The sequence below is a fragment of the Seriola dumerili genome, unplaced genomic scaffold (assembly GCF_002260705.1).
Source record: "Seriola dumerili isolate Sdu_G_001 unplaced genomic scaffold, Sdu_1.0 BDQW01000052.1, whole genome shotgun sequence".
In the NCBI taxonomy this organism is placed as follows: domain Eukaryota; kingdom Metazoa; phylum Chordata; class Actinopteri; order Carangiformes; family Carangidae; genus Seriola; species Seriola dumerili.
In genome coordinates, this window is record NW_019174307.1 from 973,891 (window position 1) to 1,000,131 (window position 26,241).

The following is a 26,241-nucleotide window of genomic DNA, read 5'->3' on the forward strand; positions in this document are numbered from 1 at the left end:
TTTTTTTTTCCTTATTAGTGCACACGGTGTGTTTTTTTTTCCTTCTGGTAATGGAACAATAGGGATTTTTAATGGGAATAATATGAAATGATGAAATATATTATTCCTGCATGGATAACAGCTGTAATGTATCAGTGCTTCCTGGCATCTCCCTTCATTTATGGTGTGATATTTTACTGATAAGTCTGACTTCTGAATCTCAAAGTCACCTTCTTGGAAGTGACGACTTAGTTTTTCTAAGTCAGCTGTAGTAAGAGGTCGTCAGTGCGAGACCTTCCATGACCTTTCATCTCGAATGAACCTATAAATTAAGAGCAGTGGATAAGCCGTCTCCCATTGATTATCTAGGATTGCTGCTGTTGCTGGAGTGATGCGCTGGACAAAGAGGTCAGCCGCAAATCGATTTCTGAAAGCCCGAATCACAAAGCAGGAAATCTGTATATTGGGCAAGCACACACGGAGACAGTGGCGGTAAATCTGGATTAAAGCACTGGGGCGATGGGATGGAAAGTGAGGACAGTGAGGGTGGGGTGTGTTTTCAGTCTGTGTTGTGTTTGGTCAGAGGCATGAGATACAGAAGACATTTTATTTTCAAAGCATGTGTCTGAAATGGTAAATGAAGCTGCAGAGAAAGAAGTGGTGGTTGATTATTGTATTAACAGAAATGAATTTTATTTATTATCTGTTATGATGACCTGAAGTAGCTTTGATGGATTTAAGAGCAGGTCAATCACAAAGACAAGAATTTGGATGCTGCAGCTGATTTCATTTGTTTACTTCAGCTCCTGCAGGTGAGTGAAGGATGAGTCCGCCTTATTCTCCTGTGCTGTGATATTTCTTCATTTTTTAATTATCTGTTTATTTCGATCTTAAAATGTTTGGAAAACTGATTGTCGATGTATCAGTGAAAAGAGATCTCTGTTGAGGTTATAGAGATCTCTGATGAGACTCCTCTTGTTGATCATCAGCCTACATTTCCTGTTTAGAGAACACACTGATTTTGGTTCAGTACCAGGATCTGTCAGTCACAGGGACATAGACCTGAAAGTGACACTGCAGCTGAAACCAACCATAAGGAACCATGGGAAAATGCCTGGTCATGCTAAGTCTAAGAGGTCTTTAAATCTCCAGTGAACTTGTGTTCTCGGGTCTATCACGTCTGGTCCTGCCGTGCAGGGGGGTACTTCACATTCCTGAGCTCCTCATGTTTTTTTTTCTTCTTCTTCTTCTTGCATGTCTTTCTGTGACGACCGCTGACTTTCCAATAGCACACAACTTCATATGTTTCTCCATCACATCTCATTTTTGTGGCTGATTTTATTTTTTTCCTATTTTCATGTTCCAATCTCTTTCCTCTACCCCTCCTCGGTGTCGGTGTGTAGATCTTTCAGGTGCAGAAGGTAGGCCTCCTCTTTCCCACCTCAGACAGTATTTGATTTAACCTTGGTTATGTAATAATCCAACGCATATGCTTCAAATTTTGCCCAAAGAAAATAATGGAAGACTATTACCTGTGGGTTTTTTTCTGAACTGTATTTCTCTCCTATTTCTCTGCCCTCATTTCTTGTCTCTTCTTAGAAGTATTATGGCTTGAACACCAAATACGATGACCGTGCGGACAACAAATGGGAAAATATAGAACAATGGATGGTACAGTTTCTGTGCTGTGATAGCAACACTTAAAACAAACCTTGTACTAAACACTATGCATGTGTTTGTGGGAGGTTTTTACAGTACGCCGAGTTTGCTTTTGAATTCCTGTCAAGCCTTTTTAGAAAATAACAGATTATAATGAATCAAAGCTTTGGCCATTAATGATAATCCACTTAGTGGAAGGAGCAGGGAGCCCGTTTGGCTTTGAATCAGCATGACCATCTGCCCTGTCGTGTGAGACTGCATGGGATTTACTGTGTTGAATGCACCGGTTTAATTACTTGGTTTGAATCGTCCCATATCATAAGAGACGTTCGAACCAACAGTGAGGATACCTAATGTGTATGTGTGTGTGTGTCTACTTTGACTAACGTGGTGCGTTTTTGACTGAAATAATTCACTGACACTGAGAGGTGATGAGATTTTGCTGCAGTTTGAAGTGACAACAGAGATTTTGAGTTTCTTGCCGTGTTTTTGTAGCTAACTGAGTGTGTCAGTGGTTTCTTAGTTGGTATACCGGTTGAATGTGATAATCTTAAGAACATTCATGGCTGCCTCTGTGAGAGTCCTTTACATCAGGCCTTGGGAAAAAAATCTATATTTTTCAGTGCCTTGGTATAAAATGTGTGTAACACAAATGGATTCAAATGAAACCAAAAGCAGGTGATGTATCCTGGTTCACCTCAAACTGTTTTACTTCATGTGATGTCGTAGTATTTTATCTAATCTGAATCCAGATCTGCTCATGAAATCTGGATCCTTTCAGATCCCTTATCTTTCTGTCTTGTTAGGTAGTTTGTTTGGTGGGAACGTCTCTACTGACTCTGTTTCACCTAATCCACAGAGACTCCACTGTGCTGACAGAGTGCTCTGTTACATTCATTAACCCTGTCCTGACTCCTGGTCTTCACTGTGCTGCAGCTGCAGAAGCTGCTGTAGAAGCTAAAGTAAAAACAACACAGTGATAAGAAACAATAATACTAATTTGCTTCATCATTCAGCAAATATCAACTAAATAAGTTCCAGATTTTTCTGCCTGCAAGATTCACTTAACATTATTATTACATGAAATAGTTAATGCAGTGTTGCAGGAGACCGAATCTGATGGGTGACAGAATATGGTGTACCACTGGTTGTCCTTCTCAAGTTAACAATTCCATGTTCTTATTTTAGCATGATGGGCGGTAGATAAATATTTAACCCTCCCACAAATATTGCATTTTGAAGTTGCTTGATTTAGGTGAATTGTATCCACACTTTGGATCGTCGGCCACGTTCAGTTTGTCAGTTTCCTTAACAACAGTGTTGCTGAGTTACCACATGTTTATATATTATAACATTACCAGTTTTTTGTTCTTTGCAGACACCTGTAGTGTAAGTGCTATCAGAACCCATACCATAAATGTACATGTGGACATTCCTTCCTAATATTACATCTTATTGGCCGAGATCATCATAGTACATCACAGTATCATGGTCAACAATAGATTTCCAGTGACTTAAAAACATTTGTCTTGGGGCTGGAATGTAAACACAAACTCCCTGGACCAGCAGTTATCTTCCTCATCCATCTGTTTCATTGACCTTTGACATTTCTCTCTTGCTTCACACTCTTCTCTCTTCTTCATCCCCTCTCCTCTTCATCTTTACTACCCCCCCCCCTCCCCCCAATCCAGGAGGACAGTGAGAGATACTCACGTTCTTCACAGATACACATGGTTTGTAGCCTTCCCTCTGTTTCCATCTCCTCATGCATTTCCTCTGTGCTGTGATCTGTCTTCCATCACATGGAAAAAGACAACAGGAAGAAACTAGTTAGTTAATTTCAGACTGACAGATTCAGCAGTATGGTGTCATAAAAACATATAGTAAATATATATTGTAAATTCTCACTGAATAGTGGCTGTTATTTAAAAGGGTCTTGTATTTGGAAAATGCGTATATTTGAGCAACAGGCCTTAATCACTAGTTTTCCTTGTTTTATTTCATCATATAGTAATAAGAGGTGTCTCTGTTTTTTAATGTGCTTAATCTGCTCTTAATGCTGTTTACTGTAAATATAAACTCAGAACGTCCTTCTTGTTCACCTGCTGTCTTGATAATAATTCAGGATAATCTATATTTTCACAGCACCAATTCCATCAGTGCAACATAAATGAAGTTATTTTATGCAAACAAATTAGCAGGAAGTGTTGAGTTTCATTGACTTTAGCTTGACAACAATTAAAAACACGGAAATGAGTGATGAGAATTAGTGGAAAAAATATATTTGTTAAAAAGAAACTATGCTGGATTTATTATTCTATGTTCTGATATGTATGTGTCTCTATAGTACAGGAATTTTTTTTTTTTAATCTGGCCTTTATTAGTGATGTACCTGAGCTAGCCAGGCTAACAGACTCAGACATTCTTTGACTACTGGCTTTTATTTAAGGAAGTATGTATTACAAAGCACTGAAGGAAATTATAATTGTTTTTTTAAATACCACTTTAATTGTAATAAAGATCTTTTTGACCTTAAGTACGTGATTTCAGCAACAACAAAGGTCACAAAGAACAATCTTAGAATGAACCACTCCTGTCAGAATCCACTGTTCAGTGTCATTGTTGATGTTCCTCATACACTGTGTTCTGTTTCAAAGCTCTAACCGTCCATTTCAATCTCTTGCTCTCTCACACAGCTCTCAGACGACGATGAGCGGATGTCAGTGGGAAGCCGGGGCAGTGTCAGGGTCAGTATGATTCAAACAGCACATGCAACAAAAATCCAAAACCTCTCTTCAAACCTTTTTCTTTCTTTCTTTTTTTTTTGTTCCTGTCAGACATTATCAAGCACGACTTTTGCTTTTTGAATGACAAAGAATGGACCTCCTCCTCCTAGTGTGTCTGTCCTTGATAACATAACAAGGTGCTGTCAGTGTGGGTGGCACTTGTTGGTGATGATGTTGTTGTGTGTTTTTGCAACAGTCGGATCTTGACGCAGTCGGGGCGTATGGTGGAGGGGTAAGGGCGGATATTGTTGAAACATACACTGTGGATTAGTTTTTAACCTTCTGCCTGAAGATTTGTAGTGAATGGATTGTAGATGACTAACAGCTGGTTTCTTCTTGCATTTACCTCTTTAATATAAAGCATGTTTTCTGTGTTAAACTTTTTGTCTAGCGTATGAATTAAATGGATCTTAGCAGTGAAACACATAATTAGCTGTGTCCCAGTTCAGACGCCGCATCCTTCAGAGGCTTCATTTGAAAATTTGATTGAGTCACAGTGCGGCAACTAGACTGTCCCATTTCAAAAGGCTGCTCCAAATGCAGCCTTTTTTTACTGGGCAACTGTTCCTGGATTCTTCGTGGCCCAATCTATCCCAAGATTCATTGTGTACCACTAATGAAAATAATATGGCAGCAAACAAAGCCAGCAGAGAGCCAGAGTATTACACTGTTAAATGTAAGTATCAGCTCAGTTCAACAGCTAACGGTACAGCTGTTAAAACCAAGAGCCTTACAACCCCAAGTTTTTGTGTGGAAATGTTGGGTATTGTCATGGTTGCTAGGCAACAGGAGCCACACCGGCACAGCTAGTGATGCAAATCGAAAATCTTCTGGAGGCCAGACCGTCTCATTTCGGTTCAGCCTTCGCAGTGACTAGAAAGGGTCACGCCTTCGTCTGAACTGGGACACAGTCATTGAGTTTTATATTCTCTCCACATTTTGCAAGATACATGTGAATCCTGTGTTTTTCTGGTTTATAATTTTAGTGCTTGTGCTTGAAAAGGAAAAACTGAGTTGTTGCTCCATGTGGGAAACAATACGTGAACCTGGACAAACTGAGTTTGATGTGATTCTGTGAAGGGATCATGTTGGGTCATGTATTTGTTTTTGCTGTTGTGAAGGAACATTGCCTACCTCAGAGTCAGATAGATTTGATTTGAACACAATGTTAGAGTCTCCTCGCTCCAACCAAAACACAGTTGGTCCTATTTTAGCCTCTGTTATGTCTCTAAATGTTAAGTGCTGTTTTTTTTCTGTTCTACGTAATAGTGGAAAAATTCTTCATACTAATCACTGTGATGGCTGTACTAGATCTTGAATATTTGGCTCAGTCAGTTTGTTGCATGTCAATAAATTGTGACCTTGAGTTGTTTTTACCAGTGTGAAGAGTCCATTGTGCACGTGGATGTGTTGTGTGTCACCTGGTGCTTTGCAAATGGTTTAAAATGTCAGTTTGTCATTCTGGTTTTTGGGGTGAGATGTCGTGTTTTCCCTCCTCATGCTTCTCCCTCTCCTCCTTCGCTCTAAGGGCTCCTCACATAAGAAGTCAAAGAAAAAGAAGAAACATAAGCACAAAGACAGAGACGTATGTAAAAGCTCAAACTGCTCAAACGGCCTTCACAGAAATGCTGTCGGTGTTTCTCACTCGTCTTCTTTATTCGCAGAGGAACGGCTGCGACGACGATTACAGCGTCGTGTCCAGCAGGGTTAGTAGCCGTGTGCTGAACTGAGTGTTTGTGTTTGGTCAGTTGTAGAGTAAGGAAAGTTGCATGATCCCACCTGGAGAAGGAAAGTAACACAGAAGCTGCGTCCCGTCACTCACGACTGTCTCCTCTCTCTCACGCTGTCAGAGCTCAAGACTCAGTGATGAAAGCAGAGTGTCCCGCTCCTCCAGGCTGGACCTGACGGTGCGTGTCGGCCCCCTCTCACACATGTTACTGAACGGCTCTTTGCTCAGTCTTCAAAACATTACAGAGCTTTGATGTTTGTGTTGAGGAGAAACTAGTCTGTTGACGCTTTCTGCAGTGAGTGGACCAGAGAAACCACAGTGTTTTGGTATGAAATCTAGTTACCTGGCAACTTTGATGGTTGTGTGATTGTTGCCAGGCTGAAACAGGATGTGACATGTTGAGGTCATTAAGAACCATTTAGTAGAGAGGAAAACGTTCTGGGGTTTCTTTGTCTGAGAAATCTCTTGAAGATGACATAATTTCCCAGTTCCTGTTTCTGCCCTCTGCTGCAGTGGAGCTGTACAAAGCTGAGTTTGTACAAAGGAATCTAATCACCTGGAAAAATGAATAGGGCATAACTGTGGAAGGCTACAATAAGCCATGGATAAAGTCTGCTTGAAATAAAACTAAGAAGAACAAATGTCAACTTTAAATGACAAAGAAAGAACCACTGGTTAAGATATAAGAAATAAGTGGCAGCGACTTTTTCATTAATCCTTGTTATCATTCCTGTGAAAGGAAGAACTGAAGCTCCTCAACACAAAAAATGTTCATTAAAAAAAAAACATAATATTACATGGCTTGAAAACCTGCCTCATTAATTTTACACAATTATTTCTGCCCCTGTCTGGCTGAAAGTGTTCAACCAAACCTCTGTAAAGGATATGTTAGTTTTCCATTAAACCCAGTATTGATATAATTCGTTTCTAGACTAATAGCTGGAGTCAGGACTGTATTTGAAAGTATTTGAATGGTTACATTTTTTTGTTCTTCAGGCTCTGAGCTTGGGCATGTTCAATTTGAAATAAAATGATAGAAGCTTAATTAAAGCACCAAGTCTGAGCTTTACTTTGAGGACGTTTACATCCATATAGAAAGAACTGTGGTGGAGATATAGTCATTTTAACACATTCTGCCCAAAGTTCAAGGGCTCAAAATTAAGTGGACAAATACACATGAGGTCAAACAATATCATCATATTTAATATTTAGTGGAAAATCCTTTGTCTGTAGATCAGCAGACTCTTTGTATCTTTCCTGGCGATCAGGTTGTAATCAGGTGATTGACTCAGCCAGTCAAGGATATTCCCAGTGGGGGAACCATCAGGAGATGGCCTCTTTGCTCTGGGCACCCAGAGTCTAGGATCACCACTAGATTTCCCACCTCCTGAAATGTGGTCCATTGAGTTTTGATTCATTAAACTGAATCTGAGCTTGTGTAGACCTCTGTATTCACCCTGCTGTTTCCATCAGCAGGGAAACTGTCAATAAATGAGAGTGTGTCAGTTCCATTGGCAGCTACATGCCCGAGCCACAACAGAACCAGCTGCGTGTTTGACAGATGAGGTGGTGGCTGTGGGTCATGAGCTGCTCCTTTTATTCTCCACACTTTCCTCTTTTCATCATTTTGACAGAGGATGATTTTCTTTTCATCAGTCTGTAGAACTACGGACACTACTACACCTTGTGGTGAATCCTCTGAGATTCTAGTCGACAGATTTTCTTGATCGTCGATAAGAAAAAATGTCTGCCTACATCCTGCAGAGCATTCTTGACTTGCTGTAAAGTCATAAAGGGGTTTTTCTCCACCATGCAAATGAGTTTTGCTCATCCACCTCATGAACCCAAAACCAACAAAAAATGAGTAACTCTCCAAATACTTGCGGTCTGGACTGTACATATCAATAACATGTGATGTGCCATGAAGTTGAACTTGGTGATGTTGAAGTATAGCTGTGTGCAGTCAGAGGGATGTTGATGTTGTTAGCTGTGCTCCCCAACTCTCAGAGCTCCAGACTGAGTGATGACAGCCGAGTGTCTCGTGCCTCCAGATTAGACCTGCAGCCGGTGGGTGGCACTGCACTCACAACAGTAACGGCCTGTGGTGTGCGCTAACGTTTATGTCTAAAGGTGTGATTATTAACAAAATGTCTATGTGTGAAAGTTTGGATTATTTCTATTCAACATATGTTTACTGAGGAATGTAGTGGTTCTAATTAAGATGTTCCCTAAAGAATATGTGCGTGCGTGCGTGCGTGCGTGCGTATTTTTATAAAACTTCCTGTCTTTGTGTTGAATTTCCTAGAGATGTCTTGACACAGTAGAATCAGTAAAGTGATGTGATATTAAATATGTTTTCTGTTGAGGTCTGGATCTCTGTACGCAGCAGTCAGACACACTGATTGTCTTGTTGTGTTTCCTGTATTAAAAACAAGCTACACTCATGACTTCCAGTGATGAATGTCTGTGCATGTTTGACTTTTCCTGGGAAGCAGCCACAAAAGCCTGGTTATAGGTTAAAATGGAGTATTAATTTAATTGGTTTGTGCATCTGTGTGTGTTTATAATTTGCTCCACACATATATAGAAAGTTTGAGTCGCACTACGATGCTTCTCACTCACTGCTAACAGGTACAAGTTTCACTTCTGGTGAAATTTTGTTGGGTGACCTTCAGTGACCTCCTTCTCTTGGCTCATTTCTCCTGCTTCCTTCCTCCTCTCTCCTCACCTCAGAGCTCTTATGCTTCCTCTGACCTGTACAGTCTCAACGGTCTGTCCTCCTCCAGAAACCCCGGTTCAGCTTTCAATGGTTACCAGGTCTGTATACAGACGAACGCCAGATGGACACATACATGTAAACACCTGGGGGGAAAAACACTTGACAAATCTTTGCTGCTCCTCTGCTGCTGAGCCTTTAACCACTGACGCTCTTTGGAGGAGACAAAAGAGAACTGAGGAAGTTATTGTGAAGTTAAATCTGTCTTCATTCACCTGCTGTCTTCTCTGCAGTTCCACAGGTCACTCAGTCAGATCAGCCAGCAGCTCTATCGTAGGGTTGGTTCCTTTCATTTTCAGCTTGCCTTTTCCCCACTGTGACTTCCACTCACTGTTAACTCACCAAAGGGCTGAAAATTAATGAAATATTATTGAAATCACAATATGGCCAAGTGCGATATCCAACTTGCAGGAGTTGCAAAAGTAAAATGTGTCACAACAGACCATAAATGAAGCATTGTGGTGCTACAGAGACGTCCTGGACTACAAATCATGTCCTCCAGATGTAAAGAAACAAAAATCATCATCAATTTTTCAATTTTTTTCAGTGAAATTGAAAATGTAAAAATGACCGCTCCAACTGAAATCTTGACTCATATCCCAATATCTGCCGAGATAATCACAAGATTTTATTTATTCATCGTTCAGCCCTAACTCACGCCACTGTTCTTATGGGCACATAATACTAAGCTTGTTTGTCCCAAGAGCAAAGGATTTGATGGTTAAGTCAAGAGCTTCCAGTTAATGTTCTTAAATTCACCCAGTCACTGCTTATCACTGTATGTTTGAGTTTTGAATGAAGCCACATATTAGGCACTGAAGGTAACTCTAGACTTCACAGCTGAGCAGAAAAGCATGTAGTAAAATGTCTATTAGAGAAATAGAATTGTCTGTTCACACTGCTGAAGCGGCTTGTACTTTGTGTGTGTGTGTGTGTGTGTGTGTGTGTGTGTGTGTGTGTGTGTGTGTGTGTGTGTGTGTGTGTGTGTGTGTGTGTGTGTGTGTGTGACATGTCACATGTGCAGAGCTCCTTGTATGACGACTCTGCAAGTCTCTGCAGTGGAACACGGCGAGTCTCAGGCTCCAGCTGCCATGTAAGAGTTTGTTGGTTTGACACAACTGAGACTTTGTGTGTGTGAACAGTGTTTTTTTTTTTTTGTGGTGAAATTGAGATTTGTTTTTGTTTTGTTCTTACATCAGTTGGACCTTCCCTCAATTTTTAGTGACTTGACTCATAGTGATTTTCTTGCTGCTGCATGTGAAATTCTTTAAGTCTAATTCTAGTCCAAAAGAAAGTGTCATTTCTGTAAGTTGTTCAAATGAGGACGGGATCATAATGCACTAAACTAACAGTGATTTAGATTCTGAATTGTGGTCTCACTTCTCTGCCTATGATGCGTTTGATGTGCATGTTTGTGTGACTCCACGTACACACAGAAACATGACGGTGTGTTTCCTCTGCAGCCTTTAGAGTACACTAGTTATCGCGGCTCCAGCTCCAGAGCCTCCAGCAGGGCCAGTTCAGCCCGCGCCAGCCCAGTGGTGAGCCCTCACTCCACAGACACCCTGCTGCCTGCTCGGGGCTTTAAAGTGCATTAGCCCACAGTATAAAATGATGATGCTCTTACACTACAACATTAAGCTTATGATTCACTGTTTGACTTTAGAGGAATTCAATACATCATCACGCTGTGTTCGCGCCGGGCGTCGCAGTGAGTCACAGTTGGCAGAATCTAACAGTGTCAAAACATAATTTGTTCTGTCAGCAGAACACAAGCAGGTATTACCTGGTGGACCTGTACAGCAGAGTGTGTGCAGCACATTAATAAGTTGTTGTAATGTTAGTGAGTCATGAACTGAAGCTTTAGTCCCTGCAACAAAATCACATCATGCCTGAAATGTAACTATGAAAAAGTGAAGTGCACGGACTGTGTGTCATTAATCCAGTTCACTGAGTCTTGGAAGAGCCACAGTGCAGTTGCTGACTGGAGCCATCTGTCACAAGCCTGTAGCTGCGAAGTGCTTTAGTTCAGACTCGTTAGGCACAAAAAAAAAGTCTGTTTTTTTTTAGATTTCTGTTGAATTATCAGCCTTGAGTTTATGAAGCAGTGGACCTCATCACTAAACAGAAATCTTGCACTACGGCTTGTGTCTCCGCTAAGGATTTCAAAATTCACTGTCAAGGAGTCACCATGACTCAGAATTGAGATAAATGAACCATACATTCTTGCTAATGGACATCATATTCTCAGATAGCAGAATTAAACTTCTGGCCCAACATAGGCCTGGGTCATCAGCCCGAGTCTGGCCCATATACTTCCACGTCTGGGCAGATTCCAGCTGTCATCTTGTAGACAGCTGCAAGACAGCTGCAAGATTTTCCATGTGTGTGCCAGAATTGGTCCAGATGTGGAGCAGTAGCATCCAACAGTCATGACGTATATGGGCCAGATTTGGGCCGTGGAAACAGGCGTATACTGGGCCAGAAGAAAAACAAGAATTTATCATTTATTTTTCTACCTGGGTTGCATTCATTATGTGTTAGTGCTGAGCCTTTTATTTCATACATGCAGTTTGTTCAGTTTTCTCTCTTTCTTTGAGAAAATACAAAATAAAAGCAAAAAGTTATCATAGATAATATGTTTATTATTTGTGTGTTGGCTCTTAATGACTCTTCAATAGAGACAGACAGTCCTGTTTAAAAAGAAAAAAAAAAGGAAATTTGAGGTAGTAGCTGAATTAGATTTAGGAGTAAACAATCATTTCTAAATAATTCTCTACTCTCAGCATCTTCCAGTGATTTTCTATCTGGCTGCTTTCTGCTGACCTACTCTGTGTTTGGTTTCCTTGTTGTTGTTGTTGTTTCGCCCCCTGGTGGCTCATGTAGGACAACTGTGGCTCTGTTGCCAGTTTTTTGAGGAGTGCGGCCAGTAGCAGTGGCCTCCCCCGGGACCTGGACGACGTTACTATTCCTGACTTTTCAGATGTGAGTCGGTTTGCACCAGCAGGAGGCCGAGGCTGTGAAGTGAGCTGAATTTCTGCTTGGTTGCTTCCTTTTTGTGCACTTTGTGTGAAGATGACCCATTCGTCCCATCACCAGATTGTTTGTGTGTGTGTGTGTGTGTGTGTGTGTGTGTGTGTGCGCGTGCGTGCGTGTGTGTGGCGAGGAGCAAAGATTGTGAATGACATGACGTTTCAAGTGTTTTTTAACACATTTGAATTTTTGTCATGATACGTTGTGGTGGTTTTAATTTCCAAGGTGTTTTGACACCACTCTACTAATTATTTGCATGGTGTTATATATCAAAATAAACGTGTGCCTTTTCTTAATGTGTCCATGAATAGAAAGCAGATCGGAGGACTTGGTGGTGTAGTTTCGTCTGTTGCTTTTTTTTTTGGGATATATAAAGATAAATCTGCTGAGCTGCCTGTGCAAGGATTTTGGGACTTCCTTCCTTCCTCCCTCAGTTCGTCCTCTTGGTCGGTGGCCTTTATATCCCCCTCTGTTCTGACTCTGTTTTATTTGTCTCAACAGGTGGAGGACAGAGATTATCTAGAGAAGGTGAGTTGACCTCTTCACCAAGGGGACGTTACAACATGTTGGACTTTATTTTTGTGCTTTACAATTTATTGTGTAACTTCTCTCTCTTTCTCAGGGATCTCGAGCGGCTTCTGCTTTAACTGCAGCAACCCTCACATCTTTAGGTGGGACGTCCTCCAGGAGAGGAAGTGGAGACACAGCAATAACTGCAGACACTGAGACGTCCATACGAGAAATCAAGGTAACACTGAAGAGATGCAGCTTCCTAGAGACACAGAGAGACACTTCCTATTGGATCATGTTTTTAATATTACACCCACACAGAGTTATTGAAAGATAATTGAAAGATATCGGTAAAAGACTATTGGACAGTCACTCAGTAATGAATATTAAACTCAATTGAACCAGTTGATGCTTACAAATTTGTTGTTGTCCATCACAATTTTGGCTTCCACAGTGAATTAAACAGTGTTGTGCAGGGCAAGACTACATTTATATCAATCATATTGATATGTATTAAATGTGTGTTAAGTTACAACATGAAAGTTAAGTCACTTTTGGTTTGACTTGAAACAGCAGCAGCTCTGTGTCACAGTAGAAACCATCCAGAGTTAAATCTCAGTGTTCATACAGGAGGAAATCCAGTGTAGAACAGGCACAATGTAATCTTTCTAATAACAGTTTCCTTCTTTAAACCACAAGTCCACAGTTGGCACAAGTTAAATAAAAGCATATCAAAAGTGTTCTTCAGTGCAGTTCTGTGCTGTGTTCATGCCATTTTCATTCTTTCTGCAAAACCCTTCACTGTTCCTGTGATCATTGTCCGGTCACCAAACTCTCTGCTTGACGTTTCCTGACGCTGTCACGCTCTGCTTCTCTGCCTCTCTGCCTCCTCACCGCCGCTGCTGCGCTCTTCACCAGGAGATTCATGAACTGAAGGATCAGATTCAAGATGTGGAATCCAAGTACACGCAGAACCTAAAAGAAGTCAAGGTATAAGCCTGAGACCCTCCCACAAATCCCAGCTATCTCCAGACTGTTAACTAATGAGATTGCTGCCCCTGACTTACGCTGGTTACTGTAGTTTTTTCAGTCAAACCAAGAGCACACCAGGTAGTCTAATGAGATTCTGTGTTCTGAGACCTCGTCCACTACAGATCAATAAACCAACTGATAATCGGATGAGTTTAAAGGCTTTTGAATTGAAACTGAAATAAACGCTGTCCATACAGTACTATAGGAGCAGTAATGGTCGTCCAGACCCAGCACAAACATTGACACACACTGACAGTAGTATAATACTGTGTGCGTAAAGATGCAAACTGACAATTTCACTGGCAAAGTTGCGTTATCATGTTGCTGTCTTTCTTCATTTCGGCGTGTGCATTAGGCTTCACTTCTTTACCTAAATTTTCACTTACCACTTCCAAAGCCTCCGCCTGGTGCATCCATCTGTTACTGCAAACTTACTGTTCGATAGAGGACAGTAAGGCTCCACAGCTTGGTTTGAGGACATGTTCTGTCTGAGCCAGCACCTGTTATATCCTCATATTCTCTCTTTGTGGTGACATTAGGATGCTTTAGTAGAAGTGGAGGAGAAGTATCGTAAAGCCATGGTGTCCAACGCCCAGCTGGACAATGAGAAGAACAACCTGATGTACCAGGTGGACACACTGAAGGACTCGCTCATGGAGCTGGAGGAGCTGCTGTCAGAGTCACGCCGAGAATACGAGGAGAAAGTCAAGGTACAGACGGCAGACAGAAAAACAGCCACGTGTTATTTAGTTTATCTAAATGAAGACATTTCTAGGAAACCTGAACAACTCAAAACTTGATGATGATTGAAACTTCCACAACAATGTAGCCATCTATACTTCTCTGCAGAGGCCTACGTGACTTGCAGTGAACAATAGCTGCCTCTTTATGGCTCCTTGCCGGTGACAGTGAGGGCCGGAGGCATTATTAATTCTAGTTCTGAAGTTGCATTATCATTGTGTGGTAATGCAGCAGCAAGCAAAGACTAAAAACGTCCTAAATTCAAATAATAATGTGAATTAGTTCATGCATGCATTACAGAGGGAGCTCTTCGACTGTCTGATTAGACCTGCACGACAGCCTTTGAATATATCAAGTACTGTGAAGTCATGTAAACACTTTGCTTGTAGACATGAAAGAATAAATGATCAACGTGAAGTGACCAAAGTAGATCTTAGTTAAGTTTTAGTTGACTAACTAACCCGCAGCTGATGCTTCACTCTGACTCTGAACTTCACAAACATGTGGACTGTAATGCACACCATACAAATCTGAGAATGAAAACTGTTGGGTCAGATGAAGACAGCACACTTGACAGAAATGGAAGTAGCTTCCTCATAATGCTTGTCATGTATTTGTGTTTGTGTATGCGTGTGCGTGTGCGTGTGCGTGTGCGTGTGTGTGTGTGTGTGTGCGCGCGCGCGCGCGCGTGTGTGACCCAAAACACGCGTGTGTGCGCATGAGATGGTTGCTCCAAATTAAAACAGTCAAGTAACTGGTGGTCAAACTGTTTCTCTATCCCTGTAGGAATTTGAGCGAGAGAAACATGCCCACAGTGTCCTTCAGTTCCAGTTCAATGAAATGAAAGAGATGCTGAAACAAAGTGAAGAGCTGCTAAATGTGAGTATTTGTCTCCTGGTGTGAACATGTGTCACTAAGATGTGAAGATACTAAAGAACATGAACCAGTGACTCAGTTTGTCACTTAGAGAAGCTGCGTGTTGAGGTGCTTTTCACAGCTTCCTTTTCTTCTCACCTTTCTTTCTTGTACAAGCATGCACTAAATTTCTCCATTTGCCCTCTCTCTCCCTCTTCCTCTCAAACTTTGTTTCCCTCTTCCTGCTATTCAGGACATCCGTCAGCTGCGTATGAAACAGGACGGTTTTGTTAGAGAAATATCTGACCTGCAGGAGACGGTGGAGTGGAAGGATAAAAAAATTGGGGTACGGCCAGTGATCCCTCGTCCTGTAGTTTTGTGTTAACTTAACTTAAATTCAGTATCTCCTTTGCATGACACTGAACACCTGCTTTCACTTTCACTTCTTTTCCACACATCTCTTCCTCCTCTGCGCTCTCTCTGCCACTCGGGGCTCCGCTCAGGCCTTAGAGCGACAGAAAGAATACACGGATGCAATCCGAACTGAGCGAGACGAGCTCAGAGAGGAGGTGGTGAAGCTCAAAGACATTCTGAAGGTGAAATCCTTGTTGTTTATTGAAGGTAGAAAGTAATTACTCAGTTGTATTCTACGTGTACTAAAAATGTAATATCTGAAAATGTGATATTCCAAATGTTGTTCTTTATTTGAATCATCTTTTTTTTCCATCAAAGCCAAATATACAGGATTTGTATCAACTTATTTTCCGTGTGTGTAATCTGTGGCACTAATGTTTGACTTTTCACTTTGTTTAGAAACATGGAATAGTTTTGGGACCGGATCTAAACGTCAATGGGGACATTGGTGAAGCAGAAGTTGACGGGTCACCCAGCGGAGACGCTGCCCGCCAGCCAGCTCAAGATCCTCAGACCCCCCCGACAGAGGGGAACAGCATGCTCGGTAAAACACACTGTGGAATTAAAGCTTTGTTCCCTTTAACTGCATGGCTTGGCATAACATGAGCTGAAGACCTTCAATACAAAATTATTTAGAGTAGAGATGAGACAGAAAGTTCATCATTAATAATATACAAATGAATAGTGAGATTACAAATAACAAATAAAATATACAACAATGACATGAAAAAACTTGTGAAAAAAAAAAAAAACCCAAAACAATCAACAGCGGTGCAAAGCAATAGCTTGTAATATTATAATAAGAATGACAATAACACGGGAGAATGACATCAGTAGTGCAAATAATTAACTGTACACATAAATAACTGACTTCACAAATTTTGAAAAATTAGCTGTATGAGATAATAACCGTAGTGCAACATATAAACAGTAGAGTATAGTACTTTGGAGTGAACTCTTCAGCTGTGAGTGCTGTGCTCCTGCAGTGTCACTTTAACTTAACACTTTTGCTCTGATCTTAAAGGATAAGTCTGGTGATTGCCTGTGTTTTTCTTGAGAGTGAAAAATCATCCTTGAAAACTTGGAAACAGAGGGTGACAAATAATCACAGCATAAGGTCCATTTAGTAGCTGCTCTGGAGCTTAAGAGCTCAACTTGTGAACCAGCCCAGAGCCATAAAGGTTTGAGCATCTACGACTCTATGGCAACTACACTCTGCCTGCTGAGGAAGATGGAGCTAACTAAAGTAAACTAAATGGGGCTCGTGATAAGGTTGTTTTGTCAGCCTTTTTTTTCTTTTTAATTTTCAGCAGGTCAAGTGAAAAGACCAATACCAACAATAATATATCCTACTTACATGTATCATATGTCTATATATTTACTCATCTGTGCCATAGAGCTCCATTGTTTCCAAAACCTATTAAAAACACATCAGTGAGCCACACTGTTGCACTTCATCACCATGAACATGCTCGCTGTTTTTATTTTGAGTCAGTCCCACAAACACTGTCCTGCTGTTGTAAATACCCACAAATGCACCAAATGTGTATTAATCCACGGGTTAAAAATAGTCCCTAAAAATGCATTATTTACTCCTGTTTGAGTAATGTTTGATAAAGAACTACACTGCCCATATGTTTCATGAATCTAGCATTTAAAAGAAAAGTACATCCTCAGTACAAACCAGTGAGTCCCACAGTCAGGAAGTAGTGAGAGACAGAGCGATGGATTGTTAATGAACTCTTCATGGAACAACATACAGAATATCCAGGCTTATCCTTTGAATAACATCTATCTGATTGCTTTCCTGTACAAACTAAGATTCCACTCACACACTCACCTTGTCTTCATTACTAATGTTTTGTCTTTTATTATGCTTCTCCTGCACATCTCAACTAATACATATTACTGCTCAATCACCTCTAACTCTGTTAACACAGGTAGTGTTGGTGTGTAAAAGGCCTGTAGTGGCACACTGACACAGTTGAACATATACTAGTAGTTAACAAATAGTAGCAACTTGTATTTATGTGTAGAGAAAATGGATCTGGATTATTGTATAGATACTGCAGCACTGTAGTATACCTCAGCCTCAGGCTTCTTTTCTTGTCACACTGATGTTCTGGGATCAAGGACTTCAGCGTTGCTCCTGCCTTTCTTCTTCTTCTTCTTCTTCTTCTTCTTGCGCTTCTCTTGAATCATCTTGGCTCTGTGCTTCTTGCCCACTGAACCAATCAGGTGTTCTGCCCTACCTTGACTTCTGCTGATGCACTTCCTGATGAGAAGATTACACTTTTTGAAAATCATGTCTTGAGTCAACATTTTTTGTGGGCCTTTTATCACCGTGTGCTCTTCATGATCTCTCAGGCAACACAGAGGAGACTCAGTTGAGACGTAGCGAAGAGGAAGAGGTGGATCCAGAGCAGCATCAAGAAATGCTGAACGAGGAAGCCAAAGAGAATCAGTTGAGCTCTGACACGCTCTGTAATGCTGCTGATGTGTCCACACTGGAAACATCTAGTGAAGAACATGCAGAAGAACAACAGACATGCTTACGCACAGCAGAAGACAGCGTTGGAGAAATTGGCCTCAGCGAGGACCGAAATGTTGACAGTAATGACCATCCAATAACAGAAGCCAAAGACATCATCGTTTGCAGCCCTGAACCTCAAGAAGTTGTAACAAGTGCTGAGGACAATGTTCAAGAAACAGAAATTCCTGCAGGTGGAGATTCAGGAGAATCGACTAACCCAGATTTAGAGGAGACAGAAATTAAAAGCAGTGATGATTTTAGAGAGACGTGTAACAAGGTTTGTGAAGAACAAGAAAACAAACAGGAAGATGCTGAGGAAGGTAATTTGAGGAATACAGAATCATGTCCTCGCCAAGAAGTCATCAAGGATGTTGTGAAAGAAAATTTAGCTCACAAGACCATCTCAGCCGTGTCAAACACCGAACCTCAACCAGAGCTGGAGAACCCCGAAGAGGTGGAGAACGACGAGGCAGAGGAGACCTCCAGTAAATCTCAGAGCACTACTGCTTCAGGGAAGAAGAAGAAAAAGAAGAGGAGAGGGAAAAAGAAAGGAGGGAACCAACAAAAAGAAGGCACAGAGAAAGAAAACATCAAAACAAAACAAGATGTAGAAACAGCTACAAGAGATAATGGGTCATCAACAGAACCTAACATTGATGATTCTGTCTCTGAAACCCCAAAGAAATCCAAGGTGGATCAAGTTAAAAAAGAGCAGGACAGAAAGGAACCTGAGGAAGTAGATGCAGCAAAAGCAGTGGAACACACTGAAACCTTTTCTCACAAAGACGCTCTCAAAGAACCCAGAATGGAGCATGTTACAAAAGAGCATGACGAGGAACAAACTCTGGAAACTGAGACAGTAGAAGAAATAAAAGAAGTGGCACCCACTGAAACCCTTTCTCACACCGAAACTCTCGAGGAAATAAAAGTGGATCATGTTACAAATGAACAGAACAAGGAACAAAGTTCGAAAAGTGAAATAGTAGAAACAGTAGAGGCAGTGGCAGCTGCTGAAACCTTTTCTCACTTTGAAACTCTCACAGATTTAAGAACAGAACCAACAAAAGATGATCAGGATGAAGAACAAACCTTGGAAACAGAAGAAGTAGAAAAAGTGGACTGTATAACAAATCCTCCAGAGGCCGATGTCAGTACCTCAGATCTTATTGACACCTCCAACGGTACAGAGAGCACTGATGGCCTTCTCAAAGAGTGTACCTACAGTGAAGACGATGCTGTGAACGCAGACATCGCAACTGAGGGTGAAGTCATGCAAAGTGAGTCAGAAGTTGTTGATCACGTAGAGGAGGAAGTTGGATCTGTTGATGAGATGAAACCTGAATGCACAGCTGATAACCCAGAAAACAGCCTTGAACCAAACAGTAAGGAAAACACTGATGTTCCAAATAATGGTGACGTCGCTGCTGATGAATCTGTATCCACAAACAGTTCTGAGAGAGAGGACTTCACTTCAGTGTCATTTGCTGGCGACTTAACCGACCATCTCAAAAACCCGTCAGAGTCAGAGCCGCCATCAGAACCATCTGCAGCCAGGAGCCTGCTCAGTGATGCTGTTCCTGAGGAGGAAGGTCCTGAGGAGGAAGCTGAGAAAGTTAAAGATGAGGAGGAGCCAGGAGAAGAGACTGAACAAGAATGCTTTTTTCCCAGTGTCATTTCTCCTGCTTGTGATGGTGGTGATTCAGAGCTAAAACAAGATGGAGCACAAAAGGAGGAGCCAAAACAAGACTTGAAGGAACCTGAAGATTTAGTTGAGCCAGAACCTGAAGTCAAACCAGACAGCTCCTCACATGATGAAAAAAGTGACAGTTGGACCGGTGCATCATTGATGAAAAACACTGATGCATTAGATGCTGAAGAGAGTCTGTTGGAGACTGAAACCCAGGTTCAACCTTTAGATGATGTAGAAAGCCAAACATTGGAGTGTGTGGAACAGACGGATGACTCAAATGCTAAAGTATCTTTGGAAAGAGAAGAGATCAATACCACTGATGTGTTACATACACCAGACTCTCCAGAAGACGCTGTGGAGACTGGTTCCTCTGTTGAGCAGGACCTCAGCACTGAAGACACAACTGTAGAAGATCCTGAAAATAAACTCAGTCAAAACGATCAGGAAAGTGAGACTCTTTCTCCTTTGGCTGAGCGCGAGGATTCATCTCAACCCACCCAGCAGGAGAGCGACGAAGAGGACGGTGAAGATGAGGAAGGGCAGTCTTTTGATTTTGATGACCTGGATATTGAAGCAGCCGTAGCAACAAATCCCTCAAAAAATCAAGAACAAGAAGAAGCTGAGGAGGGAGTTGAAGTCGATGCTGATGATAGCAACGATGTTAGTTTAGAGCTGTGCCAAAGTAATACCGAGACAGATGAAAATACACAGAACAAGACAATTGAAAGCGAAGACGGTAACCAGGTAGATACACTAGATAAAGAGTCGGACGCTGTGCCTCAAGACAACCAGAACTCTTTGGCTCATGAGGAAGCCGCAGAAGATGGGACAAGGCAGATTACAGAGGAAGGAAAGGTTGTTGGAGAGTCAGGTGTTGTTGAAGAGAATATTAACCAGGAAACGTCTTTACCAGTAGAGGAAGGATTAGATGCTGTTAAGCACGAGTTGCAGGGTGATGACTTGGTTTTACCAAAGAGTGCAGACCAAGAGGCTGGCAACAAAGAGCCACCGCAGTCAGGGAAAGATTTGAAGAAGAACGGCAAGAAAGGCAAAGGCAAGGCCAAAGAGGACTGTAAGATGTCTTAGTCTGTGGTTGGTTTCGATTTATTTGATGTTCCTTTACTCGTCTTTGCTTAGCTGCGGTAGAATAAATATCTGCAAAATCTCACAGCACTTTGATTATGTCCCAAATAAACATTGGTGTAAGTATGTCTATTATTTTAAAAAATGCAAATTAACAGTCCAAAGTCCAAACATCAGTTTTCATTGAGGTCATATGTGCAAAAAGAGAGAGATAAGGATGTAAACTGCGAGGTAACAGTAGATTTTACTAGTGTACAGTACTGCACCTTACTTCAAGTAACATTTATTTAGTTATTGATGCACACTTGTCATGCTGCTTGTAATGTTTTGTGGATAATATTGCTCTGCAGTGGCTCTGCAACAGTATCACACACCATCTGTTCTGCTCTATGCAATTCTCATTCCCTCGAGGAACTCGTTTCACAGGTGAACAATAAAAAAACACACACATAATAATCGTTAATTCTCATTAAGACTCTAGCAAACTGGTTTTTGCATGTTCCAGCCACAGTGTTTAACGTTGAAATGAAAGATGCATCTGTTCACAGGAGTTAATAAGACTGTGGTTTGACTGCATCTCTAAGGACTGTGTAAAATAAATGTATGATAAATACATGTTTGCATTTTGTTGCACTTAATGGAAACGATGAGTTTGGTGCCTGAACGATGAAATGCCAATAAATACCCTGTTGTTACCTGTTTGAAATCTTGATGTAAATCCATTTTTCTACTGAATTTCCTTGTGTGACATCATGAAAATTAAGGTGTCGGCTCTTGGCGAGAAATGTTACAACCATCTTTTTCATCAGCGCATTTATACTCGGATGTCCACGTGGACATGTTGTGTGGTCATATAGTGTGGATGTAGTGTCTGTGCATGCTAACATCCCCCCTCACGCTCCGCTCCATCACTCCCCCCGTGGATTCCTGCTCTGTTGCATGCATCAACCTCCCACCCTGACCCAGCCCCTCCCCCACACCATCCCCTTGGCTCCTCCCACTCCTGGTATGTTAACTTATTTTTTCTTTTAGCAGTTGTATTATGTCATTATGATGCATGACGTGTGAATGAATGATGTGACAGAGATGTGAAATGAGCTTTTGCATTGTCATCCTCTCAAATGTGTATTTTATCTTTTAGAGATTCGCCTGAGGAAACTGGTGGATGAGCGTGAAAAAATGATAGATCAGGTGAGTCAGCGATTCGCTTGTTATCTGAGACACTGATGTGGCTGATAATGTTGTTTACCACTGGTTTAAAAATAGTCCCCAAGTGAAAACTCAGATGAATATCAGACGAGAGTGGTGAGTCAGAACAGAGCTCACTGGGTGACATGTTTCTGCATAAGAACAAATATAGACTCTAGTTTATTTTGAGTCAGTCCCACACACAGTACACTGCTGTTGTAAATACTAATAACTTGCAAAATGTGTATTAATCTGCAGAATGAAAACAGCCCCTAACAAATGGACTGGCTGCTCCTGTGTGTAAAATGTTTGATAAAAACTGCTGTCCAGCTGTTTTAGGGAATTACTTTTTTCTTAAACTATATTTGTGCACTGTTTTTAAAGCTGCTCTAATCTATATTTCCATATAAACAATGGATCGAATTGCTACATGTCATGTGAAAAAGGTTCTTCATATTGATCACCCAACTCTGCAGTTAGCCTCAGGTCTATGAGGAGCTTTAGTGTCTTTTAGCCCGTTGTTTTGACTCGCTGTTTTCAGTGAAAAAAACATAGATAGACATCTGCAGACAAAGTTAGCAATTAGCGACCGGCAGACAGACAAAATTTGCAGCTAAAGAGCCAGGTGTTTTTCTCAGGAGTTGGTGGAGACAAAATCAAAGCTTAAAGGAAAGGGAATATTGGAAATAAGGTTCAAATGATCCCAAATGTTTCTGTGTGTCTGCTGGGTGCGTGAGTAGGCAACTGTTAGCAAAGATGCGAGCCAAATAATCAAGATAATAGGGTCATATTTTGTAAAATTTGTATGCAATGTTTGTCTTGTTATTTAGTAACAATAATTAAATAAAAATAAATTTAAAATAAGCCTGAATAGTGCTGCTTTAAATTACTTTTCAGCAGGAATGAGAATTACTATAGATAATGATGAGGCCAACACCATAACATGCATTAAGTGTGGCTGAGTGTGTTATTTATCATCTGATGTGTTACAACAGGTGAAGAAACTAAAAGCCCAGCTGGAGCAGAAGTCACAGAAGAACGGCACCGACAGCAGTTCAAGCCCAGATGGTGAAATTGTTGAAAATGGCAACGATCCCAACATAATAGAACTACAGAGTAAGTGCACATGCAGAATGCGCATAAAGAGTTCTGTCGCAGTGTCTCCTGCAACTCAATGTTTGCTTTTGCTTAATCCTTCCAGGAGACTCTAACAGGCAGTTAAGCGACTTGAAGTTCAAACTGGTGAAGGCCGAACAAGAAGTGACTGCTTTGGAACAAAACGTAAGCTGAGAAGAGTCATTAAATTCTTAGTGTGCTTGACAACATGACAAAATTCTCAGTTAAGAAGTCTATTCTTCTTGTCTCCAGGTGACCAGACTGGAGGGTCAGGTGACACGATACAAGTCTGCAGCAGAGAACTCGGAGAAGGTGGAGGATGAGCTGAAGGCAGAGAAACGGAAACTGCAGAGAGAGGTAGAGCGTTGTTGTCTTACACTTGCACAGATTAGGAGCTACTTTATTTAACAGGCTCTTTTTAATTAGAAATCATTTCACTCCTCACCCAACAGCTGCGGTCAGCATTGGACAAGGTCGACGAACTTGAGTCAAACAACAGCCACCTATCTAAAAGACTGGAGAAGATGAAGTCTAGTCGTGGCATGGCACAGACTCCATAGCACCAACCACCACACATCAGATCCACCTTCTCTGAATCCCTACCTGGCTGATCACATGGAAAACGAGGCATCCTGCACTCTGGGTTTCTCTTTCGCCTGCCTGATAACCATGTTAAGAAAAAGAACAAAAAAAAAAAACCCACAAAAACAAGAAAGTTAGTTATTATATCCACAGAATAGAGAACTCCAGCAAGCACATGTGCCATTTCTTTGTCTACTTTCTGTCTGATCAGAATCCTTCATAGCGTTGTGCACACACCCAGGAAGTACATGAAGCGGGGAGCGGATGTTTGTGTACCTCATGACTTTGGTTGAACCTCTGCACTGCTCTGCTTGGGGGGGGGGGGCGCCGCCACATGGAGAGCTGACTGAACAGCACCAAGAGGACTTCTCTGTTGTCCAGTGTAGCGAGAGACAAAATGTTGCACTGCCCTCTTCCTGCTGCCTCTCATCGAGACTCAACATATTCACCTGCCTTGCTCACATGGAGGACAGAGAAATTCAGTGAACAGACCCAGTGTCCACGGCCCAAGACTTTAACCTTCAGAGTGCTTTGTGTGTGTGTTGTGAATGAAAGAGCAAAAATGAAGTGTATTTTTCCTTTTCTGACCTTTGCATCCAAAGCCAAACTATTTTTAAAAATGTAAATGTTGAGGTGCGAGTCCAGTTTGTTTGTGTTAGAACCGAACAACAGTTTTTACAGCACAGTATTATCATCACAGTCAAAACAGTCACCAGCTTTCAGCAGTAGATGCTGTATGTAAGGCAGCAGGTTCATTGAATGTTGGAACAGTTTGACCCACAGTGTGAAGCCGCCCGTCTGATATCCAGTAACATCTCCGTGCTGCTTCCCGGTTTATGGAGTCGCTCGCTGGTCGGCTCTCGTGCACACACTTTAATGCTGAGACTGAAGAAATGTGACGACAGGGACTCAAAGCAGGAGACGCTGAACACACTGAGGAGATGCTGCTTCACTGTTTACAAAGCTTTAACATGTTTGTAAGGAAACTTAAAGAACTGTAATCTTTGTGCAATAAAATGTCTAATCATATGGTATCTGCACGCGGACATCTCAGGCCTGGACTCATAAATGTGTGGACACATGAACGTATTGCACCATAGTTTATTCTCCAGATGTTTTCAGCTGTGTTGCCTTCATCAGGGTCGTGTCTGAAGCTGAGACTGACAGTCTGATGGAAACAGCCGTTGGCAAATCATTTTCAAAGTCCACTTACCTGCTACTTCTACTGCTACTTTTCACCATATCACCATGTCATGAGACTGTTGATGTTTAGACTACACAGAATACTGAGCACATTTCCTTAGACTGTCATATCTTTATGTGGCTTAAAATCTTTAGTTTTTAAAAGTGGACAATTTAGCAAACGAATTCAGACTGTTGTGTCAGTGTCTGAGATTGTTTATGCTTTCTTTTTAAAGTCAGTTACTCAATTATGTGACTTTACAAGAAAAAAATCTCCATAAATCCCTGGGTAAAGAGATTTTTTAAGCAAAATGCAAAATGCTCTAATTTTAATGGATAAAAGGGGGATTCTGCAAAAACATTACGCAATAAACATTACTTACAATCCAATATTTGATCTCCAGCGTGTTAACAGGGTCTCTAGATTTTGAAAGAAGCTGGTCCTAAAAAGCTCGGTCTTCTAAATAAAGCATTTGAGTCTGAGGGGGTGAATGAGAAACTGGATATGAAGACATTTTTGGAAATAAAGTTGACGGAGAATAATATGAAGGTCAACTACAGACTGACTTCCTTATTATTAATGATTTTAAAGACCTTTTACACACTCAGGTGTTTCCATATATTCTGGTTAGGACTCTGCTCAGCATGGTGGTGGGTGGAATAAGCTCATATTATTTTGTAATTAAATTATGAGGTCATTAAACTTAATAAAACAAATAAGAATGACTGTAAATCCTCCTGCCCAAACAGGTGCAACAAAACTAAGAGGAGGGTCAGAGAGACGTCATGTAGACAGTGTTGAGGCGCCGTCATGGTCCTGAGGAATCTGATCAGGTGAAATATGTAAGAAGTTGTAAGGACGGGCCCTGCAGGTGGATGTGAAGGGGAGATGAAGAAACAATGAGAGATGACAGAGCACTGAATTATAATTTTGAGATTAAACCTGTTTAACGATTAATGTTTCAATGAAATTAAATTTTTTTGTACATATTTAAAGTCAACTGTATTATTGTATTTATGGTAATGCATGTTTTTTTTTTTGTTAAGTAAACTTTTCATTTTGAAAAGACTAAGGACTTTTTTAGCTAGGATTTATTGTGATGTGCAGTACATATATCTCATGAAGTCACGTGACTATTCTATTGACAATATAGGGAAGCCTGATGCAAGTAAAATATATGGGGAATAAATTACAAGGTAAATTGGAGACATGCAACAGGTTCTCACTGTGTTCTCAAAATGAAAGTAACATTTTAACTTATAATATATTCATTCAATTAACTGATAAAAACCGCATCAAAAGAAAACTTTATAAAAGTATTTGATAGTACTTAGGTGCAAAAATCTCTTTTT

General features: G+C 41.1%; 1 protein-coding gene across 13 annotated transcripts in view; it reads left to right on the forward strand.

The window, feature by feature from the left end:
* LOC111218764 (leucine-rich repeat flightless-interacting protein 2-like) overlaps window positions 1–25,825 on the forward strand; it is a 45,873-nt gene extending 20,048 nt beyond the window's left edge. The window contains exons 3-25 of one of the 13 annotated variants that reach the window (XM_022741225.1): window positions 1,383–1,400; window positions 1,579–1,650; window positions 3,330–3,371; window positions 4,335–4,385; window positions 4,621–4,656; window positions 8,887–8,970; window positions 9,163–9,207; window positions 9,954–10,022; window positions 10,393–10,470; window positions 11,816–11,953; window positions 12,464–12,490; window positions 12,585–12,710; window positions 13,391–13,462; window positions 14,044–14,214; window positions 15,032–15,124; window positions 15,354–15,446; window positions 15,604–15,696; window positions 15,914–16,058; window positions 21,962–22,011; window positions 23,004–23,124; window positions 23,210–23,289; window positions 23,377–23,481; window positions 23,577–25,825. In XM_022741225.1, the coding sequence (XP_022596946.1) occupies window positions 1,383–1,400; window positions 1,579–1,650; window positions 3,330–3,371; window positions 4,335–4,385; window positions 4,621–4,656; window positions 8,887–8,970; window positions 9,163–9,207; window positions 9,954–10,022; window positions 10,393–10,470; window positions 11,816–11,953; window positions 12,464–12,490; window positions 12,585–12,710; window positions 13,391–13,462; window positions 14,044–14,214; window positions 15,032–15,124; window positions 15,354–15,446; window positions 15,604–15,696; window positions 15,914–16,058; window positions 21,962–22,011; window positions 23,004–23,124; window positions 23,210–23,289; window positions 23,377–23,481; window positions 23,577–23,684 (1,917 nt within the window). In that variant the 3' untranslated portion in view covers window positions 23,685–25,825. Of the gene's footprint in view, window positions 1–1,382; window positions 1,401–1,578; window positions 1,651–3,329; window positions 3,372–4,334; window positions 4,386–4,620; window positions 4,657–5,903; window positions 6,010–6,088; window positions 6,131–6,274; window positions 6,332–8,886; window positions 8,971–9,162; window positions 9,208–9,953; window positions 10,023–10,392; window positions 10,471–11,815; window positions 11,954–12,463; window positions 12,491–12,584; window positions 12,711–13,390; window positions 13,463–14,043; window positions 14,215–15,031; window positions 15,125–15,353; window positions 15,447–15,603; window positions 15,697–15,913; window positions 16,059–17,881; window positions 21,516–21,961; window positions 22,012–23,003; window positions 23,125–23,209; window positions 23,290–23,376; window positions 23,482–23,576 lie in introns of those variants that run through there. The other 12 variants (XM_022741226.1, XM_022741213.1, XM_022741215.1 and 9 more) reach the window with 12 other exon arrangements.
* Window positions 25,826–26,241: the final 416 nt, after the last annotated feature.